At 41.9% G+C, this 27765-nt stretch overlaps 1 protein-coding gene across 1 annotated transcript; it reads right to left on the bottom strand.

Annotated features, from left to right (window-relative positions):
• Nucleotides 1–26647, bottom strand: spats2 (spermatogenesis associated serine rich 2). The gene is made up of 13 exons (XM_080443675.1): nt 26582–26647; nt 22663–22943; nt 21284–21363; nt 19137–19245; nt 16549–16598; nt 15109–15334; nt 12836–13024; nt 12193–12328; nt 10347–10405; nt 7061–7170; nt 4760–4862; nt 4211–4350; nt 1–3179 (listed from the first exon to the last, which is right to left on the bottom strand). The coding sequence occupies exons 2-13, from the start codon at nt 22685–22687 to the stop codon at nt 2838–2840; spliced, it is 1569 nt and encodes a 522-aa protein (XP_080299801.1). The 5' UTR covers nt 22688–22943; nt 26582–26647; the 3' UTR covers nt 1–2837.
• Nucleotides 26648–27765: the final 1118 nt, after the last annotated feature.

Here is a 27765-nt window from a genome sequence, read left to right as displayed (position 1 = left end):
AGTATTGCAAACTGTTTTATTCATTGTAAATGAAACGTGTGCCATTCAGTGAGGAGGGAGAAAGACAGGGCAAAGGGATGAAAAATGTGTTTATACTGCATCACACGACAGTGACAGACGCAGCAGCGCACAACAGAGTATAAACTCAGCTTTATGGGGGAAGGGAAGATGTCTTTGGTCCATATTTGGTGGTGAACAGGGGTTAAATGAATTGGGAGACAAGAAAAGGCACTTAAGTTTACAGTTGTCTCTGTTTTTTGAACAGAACATGGACATAAAGGTCTACTGGAAGAATGAACAGTTGTCTCACATGTTTTTGAACAGAACATGGACATGAAGAACTACTGGAAGAATGAACATGTCTAAAACATGAATATCACATACAAAATGCCCCGTGTTGTGAGCACAAAATTATATAGCTACATAAAGTATATACAGTAATGATTCAGAACGATAAACAAAAGTGGGCGTAACAAAGATGAACGTCTTTTATGCCCGATTTATACGTAGTTGCGCACCGGTGTCGCTCACCAAAAATAGCCGATCCACAAGCTTGCGATGCGACGCGTTGTGAGCTGGCAGGTTGGCTATTTTCGCCCCACAACACAATGTATAAATCAAGCATTATTCTACATTTTCCCAGTTGTAAAACAATCACATGAGTCTCTTTTTTCTCTCTCTCTCTTTTTTGTGGCTTTTTTTGTCTTTTTTTTTTAAACAGGCTGTGGAAAGAAGGCAACAACTTGGAACACAATGAAATTATTTCTTTGGCGATAAACCTAAATATTACTACAAGTTTGGAATGTAAAAACAAAACAAAAGTGACATTGTTTGGTTGAAATAAAGTTACCCAGGTTTTACCGAACAGACAATGTCGAAGTTTCAAAACCTCACAGCGACAAACTAAGAGAGGGAGCTGAACACACTCAAACACACACAACCCCTCTGAAGACAGTATTAAGGAGGATGCAGCGGTAATGTAATGATTGGTTTCACGCTACAACCTTGCAGTTCCAACATTATGATGCACATTACTACAAAGACAGGAGATGAGTCTGTCCGTTTTGCTCGCAGGCCATGTAGAAGGAACAACAATGAGGTAAAGAACCAGCGTTTTGTTCACATACTGTAGACACTACAGAAGAGATGCAGCCGCAACTATAATCGCCACGCATCAAGACTTGACAGCTATTAGAAGAGACTGTCAAAGCCACAGTTTGACAAAAGCATCAATTCGATCGGTTTGACTTTTTTTTTTATAGATTTGGATTAAAGTGAGAAGAGAACACATAAGATCGTAACCATTTAAACCCTCTATACTTCGTTAAGTACATAGGGCTATTTTCTGCGAATGTTCGACCCATGATAGGGACGCTAGGGTTTATGTGGTTAAGTCGTTTCTACTCATCGATACCTTCCTTCTCCGCAGCGTGCACAAACGCCTTGCTCTACGAGTACCGTGTTACACCGCCATCCGTGTTCCCAGAAAGGCAAATGTGAAGTTGCTCTGCGACTAAGCGGCGCCGCCGTACGACGGATTATAAATTAGGCTTTAAAGGCAAGCGTGTCGTTTATATGCCGTTTGTGTGTGTGCAAATCAAACACAAATGGCAAAAAACTGAACGAAACAAAAAAAATAAGTGTCCCGCGTGGCAAAATTCCGGTCTATCCAGATGTTCCAGAAACGGAGACAAGTGGACAGGTTAAACGTCGCTTTCTCGTCAGCCTTGACAAGTGATGTTTGTTTGACGTTATTTTAGCAAAAGGCAACAAGCTAACTCTTAAGTATCCAATTACAATAAAGAATGAGACGGAACAATTGCCCACATAAAATATAACCAGTTGGCCGAGAGCAAGGGCAATTTATCACTGAAGCCATTTGTAAGGAGATCACCTCTATTGTCGTTAAGATATTTTACACCTCATTCTAATCTCTGAATCACAGTTTGATATGTTTGTCTTTTACTCTAAAAGACGACAAGACCATCTGTAGTGTCGACTGAAAGTCTGTTCTATCGGCGACAAAAAGTTCCCCTTTGATGCTACTACTAAGAATGCACTTCCAATGTACGTTCTAATGCTAAAGAATTCTAATTAAATCGGTTGCTGAAAAGAAATTAAAGTGATTGGGGTCATGCATCGAGATGACGCGCCACAGCGGTATAAACTACTAAGAGATTCATACTTAAGTTGATTGGAAGTAATTATGTCAGCAGTCTCATGTCAGCAGTAAAATCCTCAGTGTTAATTGAAGCATTTGTAAATCCGAGAGGTACAAATGTAACCAAATGGACCTGTACATTTGCACACTCTCAACACACTTTTTTACAATTTTCTACAACAATGACATGTCCAATGCAGGGACGCCAGGGTGATGAAGTGGTTTAAATTAACACTCAGGATCTCCCGGTGAGAATCGTTAACCGTTTTCTGGGAAGCGACGAGGAATGGAACGACAGAGACGTGACGATCGCGCAGCAACGAGATCGCTAGAGGACAAAAGCACGGTTTCTACCGAAACGACGACGATGGAATGATACAAGTAGCATCTAATCAGCTTATAAACGCCAAAAAGAAGTTACACTTTATTATAAGAGAATAATAATAATAATAATAATAATAATAAACGAGAACTTTTCAAGTTTGGAGGATGAACGGGTTTTTTCGATGCAGAGGTGGCACTACAGCTCAAACTGACAAAAATATGTAAACTCGTATTTTCTATTCTTCATTGAAAGGAGTTAGTAGGAGGGAGGGGAGGTGTGCGGGCGAGGGGAGGGGGTTAGTAGGTGGTGGTGGTGGTGGTGGGGGGGTGACGGAGCGGGGGGATGCCGGGGTCAAGGGCAGTGCGCCGCCCTCGGGGGCCTCTGGGGAAGCCCGTTGGAAGCGGAGGAGGATAGGTCTTGGCGATTGTTGTACGAGGGCGTAGAAGTAGAAGAAGTAGAGGAAGTAGAAGACTGATACTGGGGACCTCTGGAGTTGCTGTTGGCGTACTGGGTGGAGGCGGGGCCGCCGTCGCCCCCCGGACCGCCGCTGCTGCTGCTGCCGTTACCGTGGTAGCCGCGGTAATGAGAGCGGTTGGGGTTCCTGTCGCGGTAGCCGCCGCCGTTGTAGCGCTGGCCGCCGCCGCCGGAGTGATAGCCCTGTCCCTGGAAGGTGCGTCTGTTCCCTTGGAAAATCTGAGGAGGGAGTCGGTGAGTCTGTGATTTATCATAGTCCTCATCGACAATCTTTATTTCAATCAAGCGAGACACATTTAACCCATTGAGACCTGAAGCCGATTCTACAGGTCTCCTAAATCCCAACATTATTCTGAAAAACGTATGTTTCTATATCAATGGTGCTCAATCTTTTTCATGTCAAGGACCCCCAACATTATATGTATTTGGCCGCGGACCCCCATCAAAATATCTTGTTCCAGGGACCCCCCAGAAGCAAAAATTTGAGTTAAAAATGTTCGCTTTAAAAATATATATATTCAAAGATTTGCACACATTTTCACGATTTTTCAAAAATAGCAGATCTACAAGCTCGTAGCGCGGCACTCGGTGCCGCGCTATGAGCTTGTATATCTGCTATTTTTGAATAGCCCAAAGTGTAAAATAATGCTTTTTGGCTAAAATCAAAAAATGACACAGTTCCAGGTCTTAATGGGTTAAGCCCTGTATGCTTAATCGTGAGATATCAAAAATAGGACATCTATGCTCACAAAGTGTTACTATTTCTTTAAACCGTTGACATTTCTTGAAAATTTGTGATAGCTTTTGAAACTTTTGGAACAATAAGTAATAAATGAATACTCAACTGAATGAGGGGTAAAACAGTTGATCAAGATGATACAAAAATGAACAGAATTCAATTGTAGAAATAAAACATGTGCTTTCTACAACTTTACAAAACGTTAACCGTTTTTAAATTCCATTATACAGAACAAAAATCATGTTTTTTGTGAAAAGCGCATCACACATGCATGACAGACAGTGGTTCTCAAAGTGGGGTCTCCCAGGGCTCCTTGAGGGGGTTCCAGGGGGTTCCCAGCTAAATGTTTGACAACTCTTGAGAGTGTACATATTATGGAACCAAATGGACCCGTTCCATTTGTACACTCTCAAGAATTATGGGGGTCGGTGGCCCTAATCCTTAGTAAACTGGGGGGGGGGTCTTTGAAATTAATTTGAGAATCACTGTAATAGATGATGAAAACAATAACCTGTTTGGCCGGTGGAGGGCGGTGCTCGTTGGAGGGCTGGGATGGAGGTGCAGGTGTTTCCACCAACGGTGGACTGGTGACGGACGAGGAAGTGGAGCTGCAGCGAGAGCGGGCGGAGTAGCCCGTCCGTGGGTGGTACACTGTAGGACATGACATCCACAATTCATATACTGTACATGTCATCTACACTGTATGACAAGGGTCTTCAACAGGGGGTCCGGGACCCATAGGGGGTCCTCAGAGTTATTACAGGGGGGTCGCCAAATCTTCGTGTGATAGGAACTTTTTTCCTGTATTTTCTTACTTTAACCACTTGAACCCTAGCATCCCTATCCTATGGGGAACATTATAGATCGGCAACAAGCCCACAACGCCTCGTAGCACGAGGCGTTGTGGCCTTGTAGATCTGCTACTTTTGGCAAAGAGGGGGAAAAGAGCGTATATATCTACACTGCTGGACAGAAGATCCAAAAATCATATTGATATACTATACAAATTCTTCAAACAAATTATGCTTAATTTATAATCAAGGAGGCGGAGCTACTGTACCTGATCCAAACCCATTTATGTTAGTCTTCAGTGGTTCAATCTCAGACGTGAATCTCAACGCTTTCCCAAGGTCCTCGTCGTATTTGCGTTCACTCACAAAGTGCTGAAAAATAAAGTCATGATCAGCGTCATTGGGGGCAAGTTCGGTGAAATGCTGTGCAACATGTTTAAAGAACTCATGATGGTAAAAGACTGGCTGGTTCATTTAACCCATTAAGGCTTGAAGCCGATTCTACAAATCTTCTTCGTCTTCTAAATCCCAACAGTATTCTGAAAAACTTATGTTTCTATATCAGTGGTGCTGAAACTTTTTCATGTCAAGGACCCCCAAAATTATAGGTATTTGGCCGCCGACCCCCATCTCAAAATATGTTGTTCCAGGGACCCCCTGAAGCAAAGAATAGAGTTAAAATGTTCGCTTTAAACAATATATATATTCAAAGATTTGCACACATTTTCACAAAAAATTGCAGATATACAAGCTCGTAGCGCGGCACATGAGCTTGTATATCTGCTATTTTTGAATAGCCAAAGTGTAAACTACCGTAATGCTTTTTAGCTCAAATGAAAAAGTGTTCTTACTGCAAGGGGGAGTTCTTCCCTTTGTTTGATGGGCATAACACTTTTCTCTGCAGATAGTCAGAATTTATCTTAACGTTTATTATTCGTATTAAATTATTAAATGATTTTGTTGGGCTTATTACAAAATTATTGACTTATCCTTAGCTTGTATTATTCAAAGTAGGTGGTTTTCGCTGTCTGGAACTGTGTGATGTCACCAGTTTTACAAAAAACTGTGATCTTGTTAACGAAAAGGTTGCTCACGCCTTGATTCAAATAGCACGAAAGCATTGCGGTACCAACAGTCGTCAGCAGGGGGAGACAATTTCCACTTCAGATGTGTGCATTACCACACAAATTCTTTGTTTAACAAAAACAAAAGTAATTTCCCCTTTTTGGGAAATGTTTAGCAAAAATGTCTGCACACCACTTAAAAGAACATTTGATTGACTCAGTGTGACTTTTACAGCAAACATGAGAAATGAAGGAATGAGAACATTAGATATCGGTTACAGCAAAGGGAACAGGTCGAATCAGGGAGCATCTGAAATGAGTTTGTAACCAGAGGTTATGTACAACATAACTTTAAATATTACGAAGAACAGAAGCATTGATCTAATTGGGTTTTATTTATGTACAAAAATGCAACCGTATATTTGTTTGATTGAATACTTTTAACAGGATTATTAACATATACAGTATAACATCCCATATGAACCCTAGTGTTCCCATTCTGGGGTGAACATTCGGTGAAAGTTGCAGATCTACGAGCTCGCAACGCATTGTGAGTTTGTAGATCGGCTATTTTCTGCGAAGAGATTTGGCGCTGAGGGAAATACTAGCGGATCTAGTATAGAGCCCTGGGGGACTCCAGTTATCTAAGTACATACTGTAGGGTTTAATCAGGTAAACATGTCCCTGTGTACACATACAGTGCAAAGTACTACAGGAACAGTTTTCTGAAAAACTTATGTTACTATATCAGTGGTTCTCAAACTTTTTCATGGCAAGGACCACCCAAAATTATATGTATTTGGCCGCCGACCGACCCCCATCTCAAAGTATTTTGTTCCAGCGACCCCCAGAAGCTAAGATTTGAGTTAAAAATATTCGCTTTAAAAATATATAAATTCAAAGATTTGGAAACATTTTCAAGATTTTTCAAAAATATAATATTTTTGAATAACCAAAGTATAAAATAATGGTTTAAGTGGTTACACAGATGTGTTTCCGGTTTAAATGGGTTAAACAGAGTGTGACTTCATTGGAAACCATGATTAGACAAGTGGTTCTCAAACTTTTTGACCACGGAACCCAAATAACTCAAATGGAACCAAATGGACCAGTTCCATTTGAACACTGTCAAGAGTTACAGATCTATAAGGGTCCATTGGTTTCCTATTATCATTCATTATGCTGGGGAACCCTTGAACCCCCTCAAGGACCCCATTTAGAGAACAGCTGGATATACAATCTTATTTTAGACTTCCAATAATGTTCAGAAATGTTCGAAAATAGCCAAAACAGGCGTTCTACTAAGCTCAAACCGGGTTGCGTCACGATGCGTAGTGAGCTTGATGATTATTTTAGATATTTTTAAACAATTCTGAAAAAAAAAAAAATTTATATTGACAGAGGTATTTGGTCAACAACATTGTGATTAGATATTGTCCATATTGCCCATTCCTGCTACCAAGTGAGCAACTGGGGCGCCCCACTGATCGATGTACATGTATTTACCTTTATGTCCGCGCGCAGCTCACTTAACTGGTCCTCTGACATGGAGGCTGACTGGTCCGCCAACCGGCGCAGTTCCTCCGCCTTCTTATGACGACCATTCAAAATGGCCACTGAAATGGAAGTTAAAAAAAGACAGTGACTCGCACAGAGACGCACACTACGGTCAATCAATAATATACTGGGAACAATAGTGTGAGGGTCGCTATCTTTTTGTTATGTTTAGTAGATGCTGGCTTTGGACTCAAAAGAGTATTGATGCGTGTGTGTTTACCCTTGAACCGCTGAAATGCAATCGCAAAATGTGACCTTTTACAGACTGTGTGTGTGTGTGTGTGGTTCAGATCGCCATAACACTGCAAAAGGCTAAAGAGTTTTGGTATTTTGGCACCGTAAAATAGTCTTTGGATGAAACAACAACATCAGAGATCAGGAGTGCAGGCTATCTTTAAAATCACAGCACTTTAACCTTACTGGTTAGGCAAGGTCCCATTTAGCCACACCACATTTTCTTTTGGTAGACTTTACTGTATAGACTATACAGAGACTATAGTAGAGAATACTTAGAAGCTTAATTTCTAACGCTGACATAAGAGCCCGGGGATCGAACCTGGAACCTTTGGATTCCAAGACGGCCGGTCTACCTCCTGAGCCACTGCCGCCCCAAAAAAAAATATGTATCTAATAACGGCATGGGCTTCAGTGATAGGCCTGTCACAATTATTACATAATCGTCTAATCGCAATTATTTTATATAATTGCAATAGTTTTTGCATAATCGTCATAATCAATTCCATGTTAAAAAATCACACCCTGTGTGAAGTGGACGGTGTCTTGCTAGCTAATCACAATACTGAATGGAGTCAACCAATCATGTACAAAAGATAAATACATTTATTGAAACACTCTTTATGATGGACGAAACCATAACTTGAAAAAAACCAATATTTGGTTTTTTTCAAGTTATGGTTGCTTATATAGGGCTATGCACATGTGTCATGTGACACTGGCCAATCACAGTCCTGAATAGATTGTGATTGGCCAATCACAGCGCAGGATAATTCTACTAATTTCCTGGGCCCAGATCACAGCGCAGGAAAATGTACATTTTTCCAAATCTCACTTATAGGGGCGGTTTCACCGCCCAAAAATGTCATATTTTCAAAGAATATCAACTGACAATCAATCATCGACTTAAATTTGTAATCGTGACTGCCCTAATGAGTGATCTATGACATCAGTACTGTGACGTCAGTCGTCTATGACATTGTGTACTGCGACGTCAGTCATCTATGACATCAGTACTGTGACGTCAGTCATCTATGACATCTGTACTGTGACGTCAGTCATCTATGACATCTGTACTGTGACGTCAGTCATCTATGACATCAGTACTGTGACGTCAGTCATCTATGACATCAGTACTGTGACGTCAGTCATCTATGACATCTGTGCTGCGATGTCAGGCTTTTATGACCGCTAGATTATTACACAGTCAAATCCTTGGTCCATGAGTTCATATTTGTACATTCTTCAGAGATAAAGTCATACTGAGTAACTTCGCCTTTGGAGTGATTTTTGGCAACATCTGGTAGCTACGTGGTCATTACAGCATCTGTTCACAGCTTGTGTTTGCTGCTGGCTTAAATAAAAATGTAAGAGAGAAAAAAAAGAAATTTCTGGTTCCAAGGCACATCCCGTGAGTGCCTGCATCATTTTGTCCGGAGTGTAGAGATAGACACTTGCAACGAAACATAGAATTTAGAGAAGTGATCCCACAACACGTTTAGTGGAATGTTTGTCAAAAATATGCCATGAAAAAATATTGCAAAAATAAAAAAGTTACACAGTATGACTTTACTGTGTAGGACAGGTTCGTGTGGAGTTTTCACGGATATCCTGGGCAGTAAACATCAACATTCTGAACCAGAGCCACGACTGACACATCGGTCCCATGTATATCAGCCATTATTTTGTATTGGCAGTTATGCAGCCAATGTGTCCCAATGTCATTATAGGTGGACATTGTCAAACGGTTTCAAAATCTTTGCAAGCTCTCAACACAGACGGTTTGCAGATTTCGTTTTTATAGAGCTTAAGTGGTTAAATAAAAATCATAAAAGATTTTGAACAAAATAACCATTAAACCATCTGTAATCGGTGGTCTGGGACTCCTCGGTCTGGCTTCTATTCTGAACATGATTTGACCACAGGAGGACAAACAGGATAAAACACACTTCAACTTTTCTGATTGTGCGTTTGTGGACGACCCGCGGCGACTGACACAACACAAAGAAGGGAAACAGCCACACTGACACAGATCTACAACAGAGGAAGAGATTAGTGGGAAGAAGAAGCCTGGTAAATTTGGAGGAATGTGGGGTTTTGTAATGTCAAAGCAGGTAGTGGAGCCCCCCCCCCCAACCACCATTCCCTGAACACACCTCACACAAAGGCAGCATTGAGGTTCCCCCGACACCTGACACTATTCACCCAGAACGCACAACAACCCTACACTGCAGAGGACACAAGAACCCACAATGGCCTACTTCTGGAAATATGCACTCTTGCTCTGTCATGTTACACACACACACACACACACACACACACACACGCACATATGTACGACTATACTTGTGTGGACATCAACATTTTAGAACAGCAATTTTAGGAATGCCATGTTTACCTTTATTGTTGTTGTCATTTTTAACTAAAACCCTAAAGCCTGAGTTGTAATTAGTTGTGTGTCGGTGTGCTCATCACACGTTGTGAGTTTGTAGATCAGTTATTTTCGGTATGAATTGGCAAAATGCCAACCCTGACCCATAAATGCCTCACCTTAACCCAATCTGAATCATTTCCTAATTGTAAGCCCAACTCTAAAAATAATTTTAACCATTAAATGATTTATTTTGCAAGGACCAGGAGAATTGTCATCACCATGTCCATTTCTCAAATTCTTCTTTACTTGTGGGGAAATTTGGCCCTCACAAGTATAGTAATACAAGTACACACACACACACGCACACTTATGTTCCCGGTATAGCGAGGCCCTGAGGGGCACCGCTTACATATTTGCAAATGGCTTGTTGTAGCTGTTTTACAACGTCTTGACTGTGCTCAGATTCAGCAAACGGGAACTCTGTAATAGTTGTGACGTTTCAAACATTTCCTCAACGTGTCAGAGTGCTGGGGCCCGCAGGCGTGGTGTGGCGTGTACGTGCATGTATACGTCAGTCACACACGGCATTTGAGTTGAGAGCAAATACTTCAAGAGAGATGCACTCACTGGCCTCTGCTTTGACTTTGTCCATTTCTGCCATCAGAGTTACTTCTCTGTCCATTAAACTGGAGAGAGAGAGAGAGAGAGGGAGGGGTAAAAAGGGATATTATTTAATTTCCAAAGATGAGACAGAATTTGCACTTTCAGTCAGGCTGGAACACAGATATATTAACCACTGGAACCCTAGCGTCCTTATTTTGGGGGCGAACATTCAACAAAAATATCTACAAGCTTGTAGATCTGCTATTTTTGGCAAAGAGACTTGTAGGTGTAGAGGGGGAAAAGGAGGGGAATTAGTATATAGCTAGTCTCGCGTGGCCAGACTGTTGCCTCCCACAATTTTCAAATGTTTCCGGTCATACAGTCTGGGACTCGGAAGCTCTGATCATGATTAGAATATAAACCGGATGTGGAGCCTCCTCCCCACTTCCGTTTCGTCTTTACAGTCGCGCAAATTTATCCTAATATAAATACAAATCATCTAAGTATATTTAGCTTGATGCTTAGCAGAAATGGAAATTAAAAAGTAAAGTGTAAAGATATTTTAAAATATATTTTCATGAAGTGCCAGTTTCCTCTCTCGGATTTTGGGAGTTGTAGTTCCAGACTCTATATAGCATTCAGAGATTGTGGAATAGTTTTCTGGCTACGCAAGACTAGTATAGAGCCCTGGGGGACACTGATCGTCTTAGTGTTTATGGTTTAAGTGGGTAATGAACAAAACATTTCAGATTAACTCACTGCCAAGGACGATTTTTACGACTTTTTTCCCTAAGGCCCAGACTGCCAAGGATGACTTTTACGACTTTGTGTTTTTTGGTGTTTCCACTAGATGGCACTCTTCACTTACACATGAGTGACCATTTCATCCCCAGATGCACACAGAACCAGGCGATCACGTGATCCCAAGATTTACTGCTCCATTCACTTCCTGGTTAACGTATTTGGGAAATCGCCTGTATCTCGCCTCCTGTGTTTTACTATGTATTTTTGACAAGACTATAACAAGTGAACGGGGCGTCGCGATGACATTTTCTTTTCTTTTTCGCGGAAGCACAGTGAAACCCCCCGTGATTAGCAACGATCGGGGGGGATCGATCATACTAGAGATAAATATTCTGTGACTACTTGAAAAGGTATGCATTTATTCTGGCAGTGAATGAGTTAAGATGTCAACCACTTGAACAATGTGGTGGTTTTCTCTGAAGGAGCAGGTTACATGTGATACTCTAACTTTCATTTCACAGTCAAATTCTAACCATAGGGCAGGTTCTGTTTCATAAGAACATGCAACACTATCATAATGTCATCATGTTGAGCAAAGGTAAGCAAAATGCACTTTGATTCACTGATGGACATTGGAACCTTTAAAACCACTTTTCCTAGACTGCTTAGGTAAACTAAACGGATGAGTACAAACACTATGGAACACAGAGGAGATAATGTGAGAGGAACAACCCAGGTCATGTCAGCCGCCCCAGACTCTGATAGCTTGTCAATCACCAGCAACAGATTAGTCTGAGTCACCGGCACTGCTGACCCATACAATTGGTCATGTGGGAGGGTGCAGGCCACTGTTTCCCATCATGGCGACAGATTTATCAGGAGATTGACAGAATATGGGGTGATTGACACGCTATAAGGTGATAAAACAGACAAAATAGGTGATTGTCGACTATCGGTTGATGACAAACAATTAGGTGATTGACAGATTATCGGGGGACTGACCAACAGGCGATTGACAAATAGGTGACCGAGAGAATATTAGGCGATAGACAGAATTTGACCCGCTTTCAGGTGACTGAGAGATACTGAATGACACACTGAACGTTTTGGAAAAGGAGAAATGTACCAGCTCGCCAGTTCAGCAAACGTCAGCTTCATCCTCTTGATGGAGGTGTCCATCTCATCTTTAACCACTATCCTGTAGCGGGTCAATGAGGCGGCACATCTCTGCAGGTCCTTCACAGAGCGGTCGATGGTGGACGCTGAAGGGCAGAGAACCCACAAACTTCATGACTAAACAACACACAGTTCTGAGTTAACCACATGAACTGCTGTATAGCGCCACAATTCTGGGCATGTCATATTAAATGAATATTTGGTGAAAATAGCCAATGTATAAGCTTGCGGCACGCTGTGAGCTTGTAGATCAGCTATTTTCAGCATAGAGATTTTGGTGTAGAGTGAAAAAAGGAACTGACCTAGTATAGCAGTACAGAGCCCAGAGATATATTTTATTTTATAGCAAATAAAAAAGTCTATTTTACACAAAAGGTGGGGTTCTGAGAGTCTTCCCACTGCAGAGAAAAGGCTTTCAACAACCTACAACGGTCTTTGTTTCTTTGTTTGTGAGTAGCAATTAGCAAAAGTACGTACTTTATTTTTTACTAAAGTGTAGGCCATGTGTAGACATCTTAAACCTGGTCAATGAGGAAATGCATAGCCTCTGACATAGTGTTAGAGAGAGCTCAGAGCTACATCAGGTGTCTAACCTATCTTCTTGTTTCCAGATGTTGTGTGTTGGCTGCTGTCAGTAGTGAGCAGTGAGGAGGAGGAGGAGTTGGAGCCTGCTCTGTGTCTGTTCTTGCCACCTCCTCTGGAACCCTGGTGATTTCTCCCTCCTTGGGGAGTGGTGGAGGTCGGGGGCGCGATGCTGCTGCTGGGACTTTCTGCCTCTGCAGCTGCAAGGAAGACCCATGACAATAGAACATTTAGCATGCACAAACTGTCCGATTTACACTTTGCCGTACAAATGTTGCGAGCTTGTAGATCAGCTGTCGTACGACAGAGTATAAATTAAGCATTGTACTCCATAATATGACGGCTTGAGGCACCATTGTGTGAACATTTAATTAAGCTTCACCCCCATTAAGGCAATATTATTGAAAAAAAAAAGAGAAAAAAAAAGGTTTTGCACAGAGAAAGGTCGAAAACGTTTTGCACAGAGAAAGGTCGAAATTAGGGGAAGCAAAATTAAAAAGAGCCGTTTTGTTTGCCCAATCCTTTGATTTATATGGGCATGTTTCAAGAGAAACTCATACAGTATATATGTCACAGGTAAATTGGCATTCCAGGTAAATTGGAATTGGAGTGTTTGTTTTAGGCGCGGGGCTGCGAGGCGAGGCTTTGATGCGAGGACGACAACAACAACATAGCAACCAGGAAATGCTAGCACCAGCCTCAGTGGCGCACTACGATAATCATTGGACTCCCCATCCACTATCACTGGGAGTTTGGGTTTGACTCCCGCTTGGGACATTACTTTTTCAAACAACCACGGGCTACTTTTTTTCGCCGATAAAGTATAGTTTTGGACCATGACGGAGGCGCGCCGACTCAGTAAACCTTGAGGCTGAGGCGTCGCGCCCGAGCGCCTCCAGGCGCGAGTGCCCGCCACGACCGGCCGATGGTCTGCTAGTCGATTAAGCGCCGTCCGAGTTATGTACCGATAGGCACAGAATCGTAAATGATGTTGTGGGGACTGCGTTTGCCCCAACTGCCACTCACTGCACTAACATAGCCCGCCAGCACCGCCCCCTTGTGCTTCAACTGCATGGAATAAGGCTGTTCGCGGGTGTGTGTGTGTGTGTGTGTGTGTGTGTGTGTGCGTGCGCGTGTGCGTGTGTGTGCGTGTGCGCGTGTGCATGCGTGCGTTTGTGGTGTGGGGCTCATGTCTGGCTTGCATTGCCCTCTAGCGTTGATTCTACAGAAATGCCTTGGGGGCGGTGAAAACAAGCGCCTCTTTTCCAATTTACCTGGAATGCCAATTTACCTGTAACATATATATACGCTTCAGTGCCATAACCTAATTGTAGGAGCTATTTATGTATGTTTTGTTGCTGGCATGTTATTATGCTATATCTAGACACTTGCTGGCGGGCATTAGATAAGACACAGCACAGGTTGTCTATACAGGGAGCACAGGTGCACAGGTGCACCAATTAATTAGTGTGGGCAAGGCAGAGGGGAGCACATGATGTTCTTACCAGACGCCAAACAAAGACGGACAGAAACTGAGAATCAAGAAGACGCCAAGAGAGAGAGAGAAACTACAAAGGTTCCCTGGTACAGTACGTTCCTTTTCATTGTCGTCGGGCCAGAAACTTCTTATCTCCAATTGTTTTTGTGGCTTTTTATGCCTTTATTTAGAGAGGGATAGGGAAAGTAGGCCGACAGGAAATGGGGAGAGAGATGGGGGGGTGACACGCGCAGCAAAGGTCGTCGGGAACGGGAGTCGAACCCGCAACACGCCGTCAGGCTGGCATTGCAGCCTAGGGTGCCTGGACCGTCACGCTACGGCCCAGGCCTTCCATATTCTCTTTTTCGTAAATGAACGCCCTACTTGATCATCCTACAGTGTCACACAAAGCATCAAAAGTGGCAGATCCACGCGCTCGAAACCCGGCGCAAAGCGAGGCGTTTTGAGCTCGTCGATCTGCTACTTTTGCCATTTTTGAATTTGAATCCTGAAAAGTAACAGTTTCGGACATATGAGATTTCCACCCGACAGATGTTTTGCTGTATAGGCTGAAGCACAGTGCTTCAATAAGTTAACGACTGCGGGAATATCGATTGGACATTCTCTTTGTTTGTATCTGCGTAGGATTCTCTCCCTTTGGGATATTGGATTTTATTTGACGTTACACAAATTATCCGCAGTAATCGTGATATTAATATTTATACAAAGACAAAATACTCAAGCAAATTAGCAGAAAGACACCCGAACCCCCGTGGAGACGGGGGTCTTTTTTCTTTTTTCCATCACCTGTAGTTTCGGAAGTGGCGGGTTCAGAGTCCAGCTCGGCCGCGTCCAGAGAGGCAGAGTCCAACTGCTCGCTCAGAGAGTCCAGTGACTCTCCGTCCACCACCGAGCCGTTTGCATGGAAACCGTTCACCTCCTCCTCGTCCTTTTCCTCTTCGGGCTGTGCGTCCTCTGGTGGGGGGGTGGGGGTGGGGTCCGCCTGGAGTTTGGGCTTCTTCTTCTTCTTAGGCTGAAATGGAAGGCATCAACGTCAAAATCAACGTGTTCGATTAATCACTTTTTTTTTGGGCATCTATACCGCTGATTCTCTATTCTGATCTGTCCTATCTCCTACATCCTACAGGAAGTTGAAGTTGCCCGGCCATTTTACTACTCGTGTCAAATCTCTTATGCCTGCTCGAAGGACAGGAAATAGAATTAGGAAGCAGAATTAGGAAACATCACTGAGGAGGTAGGACGTAGCAAACCCAAGTGCTTTCTACCAGGAAGTCTTTCCAAGCTGAACAGCATGATGTGTGATGACCCGCCCCTCCAGCTGGCAATATATCTCCCCTACAACGGAGGGGGCATATCACCTGTGTTGTTGTCATCAGACATGACACTTCAGAGGACTTTACGCCCCACTTCTCTAAACAAAATGTCCTCCTTTCCTCTCTCCTCTTCTCGTTTCCTACATGCTTCCTTGAGGGAGGGACTAACATGCAAGGAAAGGACGCAAGTGTAGGAAAAGAGGATTTAATTTAAGGACCTGAGATGCACCCCAGGGATCGCAATGGAACCTTATGGGGCAGTAACTCACAAGTGTACAAATGGAACCAAATGCACCCGTAAGTGTCCATTTGGTTCCATTTGTACACTCTCAGAGTTAAAGCTCCATTATGTAATTGTTATGTGTGTGTGAATAACATTTTATTTTGTCCAATCTGTATGGTAGAGTATGTTGATACATTATAACTTAAACAATTAGGGTGGTTGTATTTGGTCTCCCTGCTCTCCTATGGAGACATTTAGATCGCTTGGACACGAGCTTTGAAACAATCCTGTCTCTGGTTTGACTATTTTGCAGGCAGACTATTAGCTCAGTGGTAAACATTTAAGTGCAGCTTTAAATGAACACAGGGGAATGTACAGTGTAGATTGGGGCAGCAGAGATTTAAAACAAAAAGTTATCAAATGGGGGTCTGTGGACATATGTCAAAATGGGGGTGAAATTCAAAAGGCTGAGATCTGATCTATACCAACAGGAAGTTGGTTCAAGAGTGTTGCCAAAACACAGGTTCAGCCATCCAGTGAAGACAGTATGGAGCACAGATGACTTTAAAGATGAAAAGAAAGAATGTCAAACAGTAGAACAATGGGAATTCCTAGAGATATTCAACGTGGGCGAGAGTCAACCACAGATCATAAATGCAGAAATAAAGAAATAGTTGGAGGTGGCATTACCTTCTTTTTACCGGTAACATTCCATTCCTTCAGGATCTCAACTGCACTGCCTGGAGTGGAAAGGAAAATAAAGATGAACTCACTCAAAGACAGATTACATATTTCAAGTGTCTATCCAGGATCTTGCACTTTTATTGCACAGGACATGAAAGCTTTGGAAAACCTCTCACTATCCGATTAGCCCCGAAGTGTCGTTTACTGTAACTACGTAAATAAAGGACAAACATAGTCGTGACGGAGGCAGACATCATTCTTGTTCTATAATTAACCTACCGGCACTGAACCAACACTTCATTGTATTGTACCTGACCAGTGACGCAAGCCACAGCAACTATGAAAGAAGGCATGCGTCTCAAAGAGCTGCAGTAATAACAGACTGCGTGGTGAGAGCGCAGGTCTGATTGCAGCGCTACACTCAGTAAGAGAATACTGCTAAATGTGTTTCCCGAAGAAGTCCAATGAGGTAGATCACACAATGCAAGCGAATGTCAATTCAAGTTTAAACCACAATTAACCACTCAAAACCTATATACTTCGTTGACCGAGGTCCCCCGGGGCTCTATCCTTGGCCCCCTCCTTTTTTCCCTCTACATCAAATCTATCCGCCGAAAATAGCCGATCTACAAGCTCACAAAGTTGCAAGCATGTCGATCATTATTTTCATCGAAATGTTCACATATTTCTGAATGTTCTCCTATTATGACATGCCTAGAATAAGGACGCTAGGGTTCAAGTGGTTAAACTTTGTTGCTGTGGGTTGTGACCTAGCAGTTGTTACCCCTGGGTAGTTACCTAGCAGTTGTTACCTTAGGGTAGTTACCTTGCTCTTATGAGCAAATCACACTTTAAGTACACAAACGGCTACCGGGAAGGCGGAGGGCTGACCACTGACTCATACAGGCATGTCACTATGACTCAGACATAACCATAAACAAACCCATATAACCCCGCCTATATGGACATCCGGTTGTCCAGAGCCATAGATCCGACCTCTATGCCCATAAATGGTCATGTGCATATATGGGACCGGCCGACTTCAAACTCGGCGCACGCATCGGCAAGTGTGTGTGTGTGTGTGTGTGTGTGTGTGTGTGTGTGTGTGTGTGTGTGTGTGTGTCTGTGTGTCTGTGTGTGAGAGAGAGAGAGAGAGAGAGAGAGAGAGAGTGAGTGTCTCCTTTGTGTGTCTCGAGAACCGTTCAACCAACCGACTTCAAACTTGGTGTGTTATCACTGAGGACCCATGGGAGTGCAGTGCCCAGTGGGAAGTCGGTCGGATCAGCAGTTCTACACAAATCTCTGTGCACCTGTCTGTCTGTCTGTCTATGTCCCTTTTATGCCCATATATGGAAATCCCTGGTGTCATCAATATTGCATCATAGTTCCGACGTCATAGACTGGACTTCAAGTGCAACTGCACTAAGTACTCTGATAACGCTCAATTGCATGCTTTCCGAAAGAGCATCGGCCGATGCCCTATAGTATATAAAACTACAAAACCAGCCTCCAGTGTTTTTATTGTTCGTTTACAATAAATGTACAATCATCACTTCTTATACTCGCAATAGTGAACACAAGATTTCGGTTTCAGAATCATACATTACCTGACATTGCTTGTTTGTGTGCTAAAATGTGACGATGAGATCATGAGACCTCTTTCAGCATGTAAGGAAACTCAATGGGGGAGAATACATTGGATCATCAATTTGTATTTACGGACAGTACTATTGAAGATAGCTCGCCAATATTTGGAGTTACACCATGGCGAGGTACTACACAACCCAACACAAACATCTACCAAAGTTTAAATGTGCTTTAGGTCATCTCAGATTAGAATGGATTGCATTATATTGATCCAAATGGGGGGGGGGGGTTTAGTCGGCAGCGAGGAAAAACAAAGTCAGTAATAAAACAAGACAGGATCTAATAACAATGTGGCTTCCTCCCATGTGGATCTCTGACAACATATTGATGATAATGTCAATATGGAGACTGACCGTTTCTGCACTTTGAATGAGTGGATTTGCAGTGAAGCATTGAGTTGTAGTTGTAGTTCCATTTTAGGTACCGAGTTGGCCTACTGGCAGTATGCACAAAGTTCTTTTGGCACTGATCGGTCCAGCAGTTTTGCGAGATTAGCGACAGACAGACAAGACAGACCAGACCCTCTTATAGATGGCTAGCGTCTTACGGAGCCACGACATAAAAAGAAGAGGATGTGAGGTGATTTACCTACATATCTTTGCTGTCGGGTGGAAATGTCCAAATTCCTTGTATTATAATTCAAAGAAAATATTAAAAGGTAGTGACAATAGCATCGCAATGCGTTGTGAGCTTGCAGATCTGCAATTTTTCACTACTTCTGAGCGACACTCTTGTCTGACGAAGTAGGGCATCCATTCACGAAAAAAAAGAACGTTAAAAGTTAGTAGTGCGAAATATGGAGATAGGTTTCTGCCCGACAGCAACGATATACAGTTAAAACATGAGACACTGCTTCCACAGCTAGCATGACAATCTTCGGTTTGAGCTTAAGGGGCAGTCTTTGTAGGCCAATCGGTCAAACCTTCAGGTTAGGTTGTCATCCATACCTTCTAAGAAAGCTTGGACAGCTTTGTCAACGCTGTTCTCAAAATGCTGCAACACCAGGACGATCTCATTGTTGCTTTTGTTGGGAACGATGGCCCTGACAGCGTTGATCTGTAACAGACAAATAAAACAAATCAACAGTAAGAGGAACAGGTTCAGCATCAATATCACTGCTACAGAACCCTCTCAAATTACACTGAAAAACTTCCACTTTACGAAAGAATCAGGCATCTTTTCCTTAGTACATACAGTATACATGCGTGTGCGTGAGCATGCGTGGCAGTGTCGCGCATGTGTGCATGCATTTGGTCTCAAAATCTGAATCTGAGACAACTTATACTTTAATTTGTTAGTGTTATTTTAAATGACAAGGAAAAGGCCTACAAAACTAGTTTTGATTTAAATGTTTTCTAATCGTTTATGGTTTAACCCATTAAAACCGGGAACGCATCTGTGTAACCACTTAAACCATTATTTTATACTTTGGCTATTCAAAAATAGCAGATATACAAGCTCATAGCACGGCACCGAGTGCCACGCTACGAGCTTGTAGATCTGCTATTAAAAAAAAAATCTAAAGCACACATTTTTAACTCAAATCTTTGCCTCTGAGGGTCCCTGGAACTAAATATTTTGAGATGGGGGTCCGCCACCAAATACATATACTTTTGGAGGTCCTTGACATGAAAAGGTTTGAGAACCTCTGATATACCGTATAGCAGCGCTACTCAACCCGCGGCCCGCGGGCCGCATGCGGCCCGATCGCAGCGTCTTGGCGGCCCCCTCATGGTCAAAAAAAAAAAAAAAAAAAAGGTTTTTTTTTTTTTTTTTTTTTTTTTAAGCACAGGATAAAAATATACATTTCCGTTCAAATATATGGGTTGCTAAAACATTTTTCAAAAACAAACAGACAGACATACATACAGGTGCGTCAATTGTTACAGGTATAATGCATAGTTTTCTATGCATTTCGGGTTTTTGGGGGGGTTTGACCCCCAAATTTTTCCGGCCGCGCGGCTTTGCCGCGCGCCCAGGATAGGTGTCTGCCACTGGACATACACACAACACAAAATAAACTGGTACAGTGAAAAGAATATGATGTCAAAATGTACATTTTCTTGTGCGTTACAAAATCGAAAAATCCAAAATAGGACCGTCATTTTTATGGCGGCCCCTTGGACTTTTGGTATTTTGCTGAGTGGCCCCTAAGCCATCTTAAGTTGAGTAGCCCTGCCGTATAGCAACATAGGTTTTTTTCACATTAATGTGTTAATGAGTATTCACTCAAGTACATGTTTGGACCCCAAGTATTTTCTTCCATATACAAGGTAAAGCATACAGAAACCCCTTTAATGAAAACGTGATACCATGCTAATATCTGACATGTGGGACAATTTATGAGCGCTACCGAGTTCCCTGAGGTAGATTTATAACAAACCAATATTAAGTTTAATTTATACTCTGTGAGGGTGCCGCTCGCCACCATGAACACATCTACATCTGTTCTTTTTGGCAAGTGACACAGTCGTACTGCACTGTAAAATCCTCAGCTTTAATTTAACTCAAAAAAAAAGAAAGAGTGCTCAACAAATGACAACCCAGACATTAGTTTGAGATCAGTTACTTGGGAACCAAGACCAAACAACAGACATTCTTAGGCTTTTTTTCAGACTGCTGGCAAATCCGATTAGTTTCTCAAATCTGATCTTTAGGACTGACTGTCGTCCACGCTGTTAATTTGCAAGTGATCAGATCGGATTTTGTATTCAGACTCTGCGTTGGATGCTGTGGTGGTAACAACGTAAAGACATAAGTGTGAGGAATGCTCTATTTATACTCTTGTCGTATGACAGCGACGCTCGCCCAAAAATAGCCGATCTACAAACACAGATCGGCTACTTTTCCATTTTATTTCAAACCACCTAGGAATGTGCTTCATATCTCCTTTGCAAAAATCTGTTTCCATGTTTTTTAGCTGTTCAGCTCAAGTTAATGAAAAGCCCAGGAATTTGATCAAATTGTTTTATTTTTCCTCCAACCTCAACCCTTTTGTGAACAAATACTGTCGATAGACAAATGGGCTGTACACAGTCATATTAACACTATTTGACTGTGTATGTCAATGTTTAGCGATCTAATAAAATCTTACCTTCTCCTTCATTCTCTCAGTCGTCCCCCCCTGGGACATGACCATTTTTGATTGAGTGTCGAACACCACCCCAGCAGCATCTGGGGAAAAGGACAGAAAAGGATGCTTTATTTTCTGTTGGGCTTCCGGTTGGATTTGCAAACCACTGTGGATCCATTTGCAAAACAAAAGACCTGTGTCAGCCATTAGTCCAAGATATGTTCAGGCGGTTTCCTGGACAGAATTGATTTGTAATGGCTAAACCTGCGATCGCAAATGTTTTACAATAAAGGTGACCCCACCCCATACACTGAAAAAGCTGAATATGCACATGAATTGTTTAGTATGCTGCTATCACTTCCAAGTAACCCAGCTTTATTATTCAAGACTAAGACGCAAATAACCTAAAAGTGACCTTGCACGGCCCCTGGCAATATTTGCCAAAACATTATGTTGAGGAGTTCAGGAAAGAGAGTACTGATGCAATGCAGTGAAAGTGGTATGGGCTGAGATTAGAAGACATGGAAATAAGACATTTGTTTACAGGTGGCCTCTGGATGGCACCTGCTGAAATAAACCTGTGGCTTACCATTGCCAGGAATTAACCACTTTCAAACTGGCGTCTCTGATTTGGGCGAACATTTTCAAAAATGTTTGAAAATAGCTGATCTACAAGCTCACAACACTTTGCTATTTTTTTTTTTATAGGGCTAAAGTGGTTAATGAAAACGCCTTTATCATAGGCCCAGTGCTGACCAACATGTTATAGGACAGATGGATAATACTCACGAATTAATCAAGTCTGTCCACAACGAGACCAAGATCTCCATCACATTGGAATGGGTAATGACCAATAACGTACTAAACAACTGCAATTCTAGGCGTTATGCCATCAGATAAATGGAATTATAAGTCAATTCAAACTCATGTCAATGAGATCAGAAGCAGCTGAGTTACAGTCACTAAAGAACAACATGTGGCAGATCGCTGCAGGACACTTCTCTCAAGAATGAAAAAAAGAAAAAGAAGAAACCCACTATAGCTGAAATGAAAGAGTCAGAGTAGAGAGAAGAGTTAACTAATAGTAATAATAAACATGTCATCGGCGTTCTTGTAAATGTGGTTCATCCAGGTGCATGAATGTATTATGACGTATTACTCCACACACACACATCTTTTGGGCCTGACAGTAGCTCCTCCGCCTGCGAGGCCACGTTTACACACACGTACGCATGTGAAATGACTTAAGGATATGAACTACTTGGGAATTAGGTCTCTTCTTGCCTGCTGGCCAGTCAGCAAATATTTGATACTTAGTGGCTAAGTATACACAGTAGTACTAGTCACTGTACAAAACATAACACAGCTCATTTTATAATCCCGATGCAGAAAATACATACCATTTTGGCTGTTTTTCTTGGCCATGTTGGGAAAACTCCTATTCCACACTGCGTTAACCAATAAATGGTTCGTAGATTCTCAAGTCAAGGATGATAAATAGCCCTTCAGATATTCCGTTTACTTTCAAATAAAGAGGCAGGAGTGTTGGAGTTGGTTGTCTTCTCTTCGACTGGAGGCCAAGCGTGGCTGACGGCTGGCAAGAGAAGGTCGGAAGATCAGGTCTCCTCTCCAGGCTACGATTCAACTTCTCTTCTCAGTTCTACACAAAGTTGATCCAATTCTGGGGGAAGAGTGTAAGAGCAGACACAAATGCAGTCTATGAATTAACCGTTTCAAGTCAGGATAAATGTTATACCACAAAGTTTCAATTATTACTATATTAATAATAGAAGTTAACAAAAACAAAAGCAATAATGAGAGACGATATTATAGAAGTGTCTTAGCTTTTATATTAGGTATGTCAGTTCTATAATGAGCAAGTATTTACTATTTACAGTTGTCTTTTTTACTTTCAAAACGTTAAAATGGTAACGATGCACATCCACCAACATCCATTTCCTTTGGCCATAAAACATAGAATGAAAAACAGAATAATAAATTAAGTCTTTCTGGCGCACTGTTGTGGACAATCTGCACTCAATATTGCCTTTGGCAAAGCAACACATTTCACATTTCAAGTAAGTTGGCCTCCATTGTAACATCTTTGATTGATGACCGGGTCTAATACGGTTGTGGGCATTGATGATGTGGTCTAATGGGGGTGGTGGGCATTGACGACGGGGTCTAATTGGTAGGCATTGAAGTTCCACTGAGCTCACATGGCGAATCAACCATAACATTTTGACTGGGAATTTCCTGACTGGGCTCAACAGGATTTTACATCCTGGAGACAGACTTTAAAATGCCATCACAATACTAAGTACTTGAGTACCGTACTTAATTTAGTACTCCTTTACCACATTTGACATTCATATCAAAGAACTTGAGATATTTACAGAAAGTATGAATTAAGCTTATAGCTGGAGTGACACAGGCCTATTCCCTCCTAAATATGATCAGATCACTCGGTGACAGTACGTTTTAACAGCGGGCGACTCTCGGACGATCGCCGGGCGACATCGTCCAAAAGATAAAGAAAATCCATCTTTCATCGCCCCCCCGCCCACTTCGCCCTATCGCCAGTAGTTGCCGGCTCTCATAGACATATAATGCACTTCCGGAAAATACTATCCTGAATCGCCCGCTGTTAAAATGCACCGTCAGGGTTATAGCCCGATTTCTTTTCTCCAAATATTTTACATTCAACTTAAGTGTCACCATCCACTTAGTCTCACCAAAGCACTTCTTTCTCTACCGTTTGCAAAATGGAAATATCAATCTTTTTTCTCTCTGAATTTAAAACAAAAACAATACTGGTGTGTAGCTGCTTTTTACATGTGGATTACACATCAAGTTCCACATTCTTTTCACTCTACAACATGATTGTTGGGGTGCATTCACATCAAGCGTGACACAATAATTTTTTGGAGCGCCATGAATCAATAATAAGTCAATATGATGGGTGGTACATGGTCCTAATACATCAGGAGCACAGCCTGTTTTGTTTCACCTGTTTAGCAGAGAAGCTTGCATGCAGCTTACAATGAGAAACCGAAAATACACAGGCAAGACATCCTCACACATTTTTAACCACAATGGGTGGTCAAGAGAAGTGAAGTTGACTCCTTTAGACGGATGCAAAACAGAGAAAGTGCCAAAACCATGACACTGCGTCTGTAAGATACTATACCATCGACCCTGCAAAATGATATCCAGGAAAGGGGGCAGTGGGGTTAAAGGTGAAGACTGAAGAGCATTTTAACTGTTGCAATCTAATCATTTGTCACACTAGACTAGTTACAACAGGCTGTAACTAGGAAGTTACATCCTATGTCCCAGTTTAGCCTATATGAATTTGAGTGATTTGGAGCTTGACAGAATAACCGCTGTTGTCATACCAATATGAAGGACAGGGCTTTGATCAGAGTAGCAGCACAAATGCTCATGATAGAACATGACAGATCCCAATCTTCCACAGAATCCACACTACTAATTCTGTTTGTGCCCTCAGCTTTTACTGCCAACAGCTGCTTTGTCCAAATCAGATTTAATTACGGCCCTTCTCGTCCCCTCAGCGCTTGCCTTCAAGGCTACCGTTAAGCAAACCAGGTTTCTCTTTCTTCTAAACCAGGAGCTTGGGAAAAGGAAACGTAAACTTTGTAAATCCACGCCCCCGTCATTATGTGTTCACATGCCACAGTCCTGTGTTACGTGCCACCACACCACACCTTTGTAGACGTCAAACGCACATAAGCACATTCAACAAAGTGACACTGGACGGGGTAATCATGCAATGACTCGGACACATTATTATGTTTATCAAGAGGGATGGTGCTTGAATCTTCAAGAACACTTATAGTGCACTTGTGTTGACTTGATTAACACAAAGTGCTACCATACAAGAACATTTGAAGACAGCAAATTAAACAACAGATGTAAAATGCCTAGTTGACAGAAATGGGAGAGGAGTTCCATACTCCTGAATGACATAACTGGTCTGAAAACCTATGGTGTCACTTGACTAAATAAGCACACACACACACACACCATACTTTTTGGGGTCATGTCATTACTTTAGATGCCTATTTTTGCTTATGCTGTATTATGAAGTATATAGGCTTCAGTGGTTATTAATATACTAGTTAACTTACAATCATTCTAAATGCAGAGACAGGGAATGCAGATAATGTATTCACTGACATTCAGGGAATTCACATTTATTTCTAGACTCGAGGAATGCTTTTAATTAATGATTATTATTGTAGTTATCATTATCATAATCATCTGCCTAACCGACTTTCAGCATGCTGCTATGCATGCAACATTTTCCATGACACATATACCAATTCCAAAGTCAAACCAAAGGAATGATGTCGCTGGATCCTTCACACCCCCAGGCTTAGCTTAAGTGTTTTAGGGGTATTTTAAGTCTAGGTTCAATGGTGTGTTTCATTAAACTAAGGCAAAGCCCAGCTCAGATGTAACATTTAGTACATTCTAATAAAAGATACACAACCAGTTGCCACTTGCCAGCTACATTTAATTTCAGAACTTGCAGGCCGTGTTAAAAACTATCATGACACAACTTAAATTTAAGATATATTAAGATCAACTAAGATACGGATTGATATTAAATATAAGACCAATTTCACCAGTGAAATAAACATGAATGGACAATGAGGGAGAATACAAGTCAGTGTGACCTGGTGGGTTGGGATACACACACACACACACACACACACACACAGTCCATCAGCAGATTTTAAGACCTCTGTCGCATAACCTAAGATCTAAAACATGAAATGTGAACGCAATTAAATGCATTTAAGAGATGTGAGGGGGGCCTCCAGACAGTTGTGAGACTGTTCCAGGTTCTGCAGCAGACAACCCTGCTTGAAAGGGAACCATAGGGGCTTCGTCTTTCATTCCCAGGCAGCTCATTCGCATAATTTTGGCTGCAGCTCTGGAGGCTGTTTTTTTTTTTTGCTGCTTTGCTAACGTTTTTCTCACTAAAAATGACTGACCACCATTTTGTAGTATTTAGAATTTTACACATTTCCATATTTTCCTACGCATTTCACCACGCATAAAGACATTTTTTTCCCGAAAATCTGCTCTGCGCAGCATCAGCTACTAAGCTAGCAGCAGCCAAACTGGCTAAACGCTTCTTTTTTATTATTCAATGTAACGTTGGTTTCAACACGGCTGACTGACGTTATACGAGCTAACTTTGGCTTTGTGAGCTCGTCTCATGCAATAACATGCGTTTGTCTTGGATATTTGTGAAGCTCCAGTGTTAAAAGAGTGTTAGTTTTTTACCTGTGAGGCAGCAGCAGCGTCTTGTTCTCAGGCTGTGATGGTCTGACGTTAGAGCGTCTCTCTGCAATATTTTCCTCAGCAGACACCTCTCGGGTTGCCAGGTCTGACGGCAAACCCCCCCCCCCTTGCTTTAGTTTACCTCCCTGGCTGCTGCAGGCATGGAGTTTTGTTTGTCATGATTGTATAATACTTTTGAATAAGCCATGATTTGTGATTTATTCTGCTATCAGCTAATTTTTCTCTCTTATTTGGAGGTGTTTTGACAGTGATGTAAAAAGAAGGGAAAAAAATACAGATTAAAATAAAATGTATAGGAATTGAACTGAAGTGACCTAGATGGTATTTTTGCTGACTGGCAAAATATTTGATTTCACACAAATATGTGTGTGTGTGTGTGTGTGTGTGTGTGTGTGTGTGTGTGTGTGTGTGTGTGTGTGTGTGTGTGTGTGCGCGCGCGTGCGTGCGTATGTGTGCGTGCGTGCTTGCGCAAGTGCGTGTGTGTAGTGCTGAGATTAGAAAGCTAGACTTTCGCTGGAGAATCAGATTATTCTTTGTGCATGTTGACAATGACAGCTGATTTTCTTTATTATTATGTCATTGAAGAATTCGTTCTTCATTAGGCCATATGTCGTGGTTATTAAACCCCCATCTTCAACTTCTTCTGTAGAATTGGTTAATATGATTTCAAGGTAGTGCAGGCTAGCAATATTATATCATTATTGTATTTTATACACAAGTTGTATTGTATGGAGAATGTTTAAATGATCATAAGTGTCTCATTGTTGCCACTGCGTTCAATTCAACTGACTGATTCGTTTAATGTTAAAACCAATGATCAGCACCATCGTGTGTGATAAAATATATAAAACTATTGTGCGTAAAGGTTTGCACTGTTACTGTATAGCTTTCACTTAAAATCTATATATATCTTGAAAACACCGGTGAGAAACATTCTGAACCTGGCAACCCCAGATCCACGTCGTCATTTCCGAGGTCCAAGTAGGTGCCAGTGTTGCCATTTCGGATTATTATAAGCGACTTTGGGCTTCTTTTTCTGTAAAGTTGCTTGTAAATATTGGTTGCGGTTTTTTGGGCTTGTTTCCAAAGTGTAGTTGCTTATTTAGGCTTGCTTCCAAAAAAATAATAATATATTATTCAAACCAGTGGTTCTCAAATATTGTCAT

Source organism: Gymnoscopelus braueri (assembly GCF_963280865.1).
Source record: "Gymnoscopelus braueri genome assembly, chromosome: 12".
NCBI classification, from domain to species: domain Eukaryota; kingdom Metazoa; phylum Chordata; class Actinopteri; order Myctophiformes; family Myctophidae; genus Gymnoscopelus; species Gymnoscopelus braueri.
The sequence above is the reverse complement of the archived record's forward strand: the minus strand, read 5'-3'. Positions and strand labels throughout refer to the sequence as shown.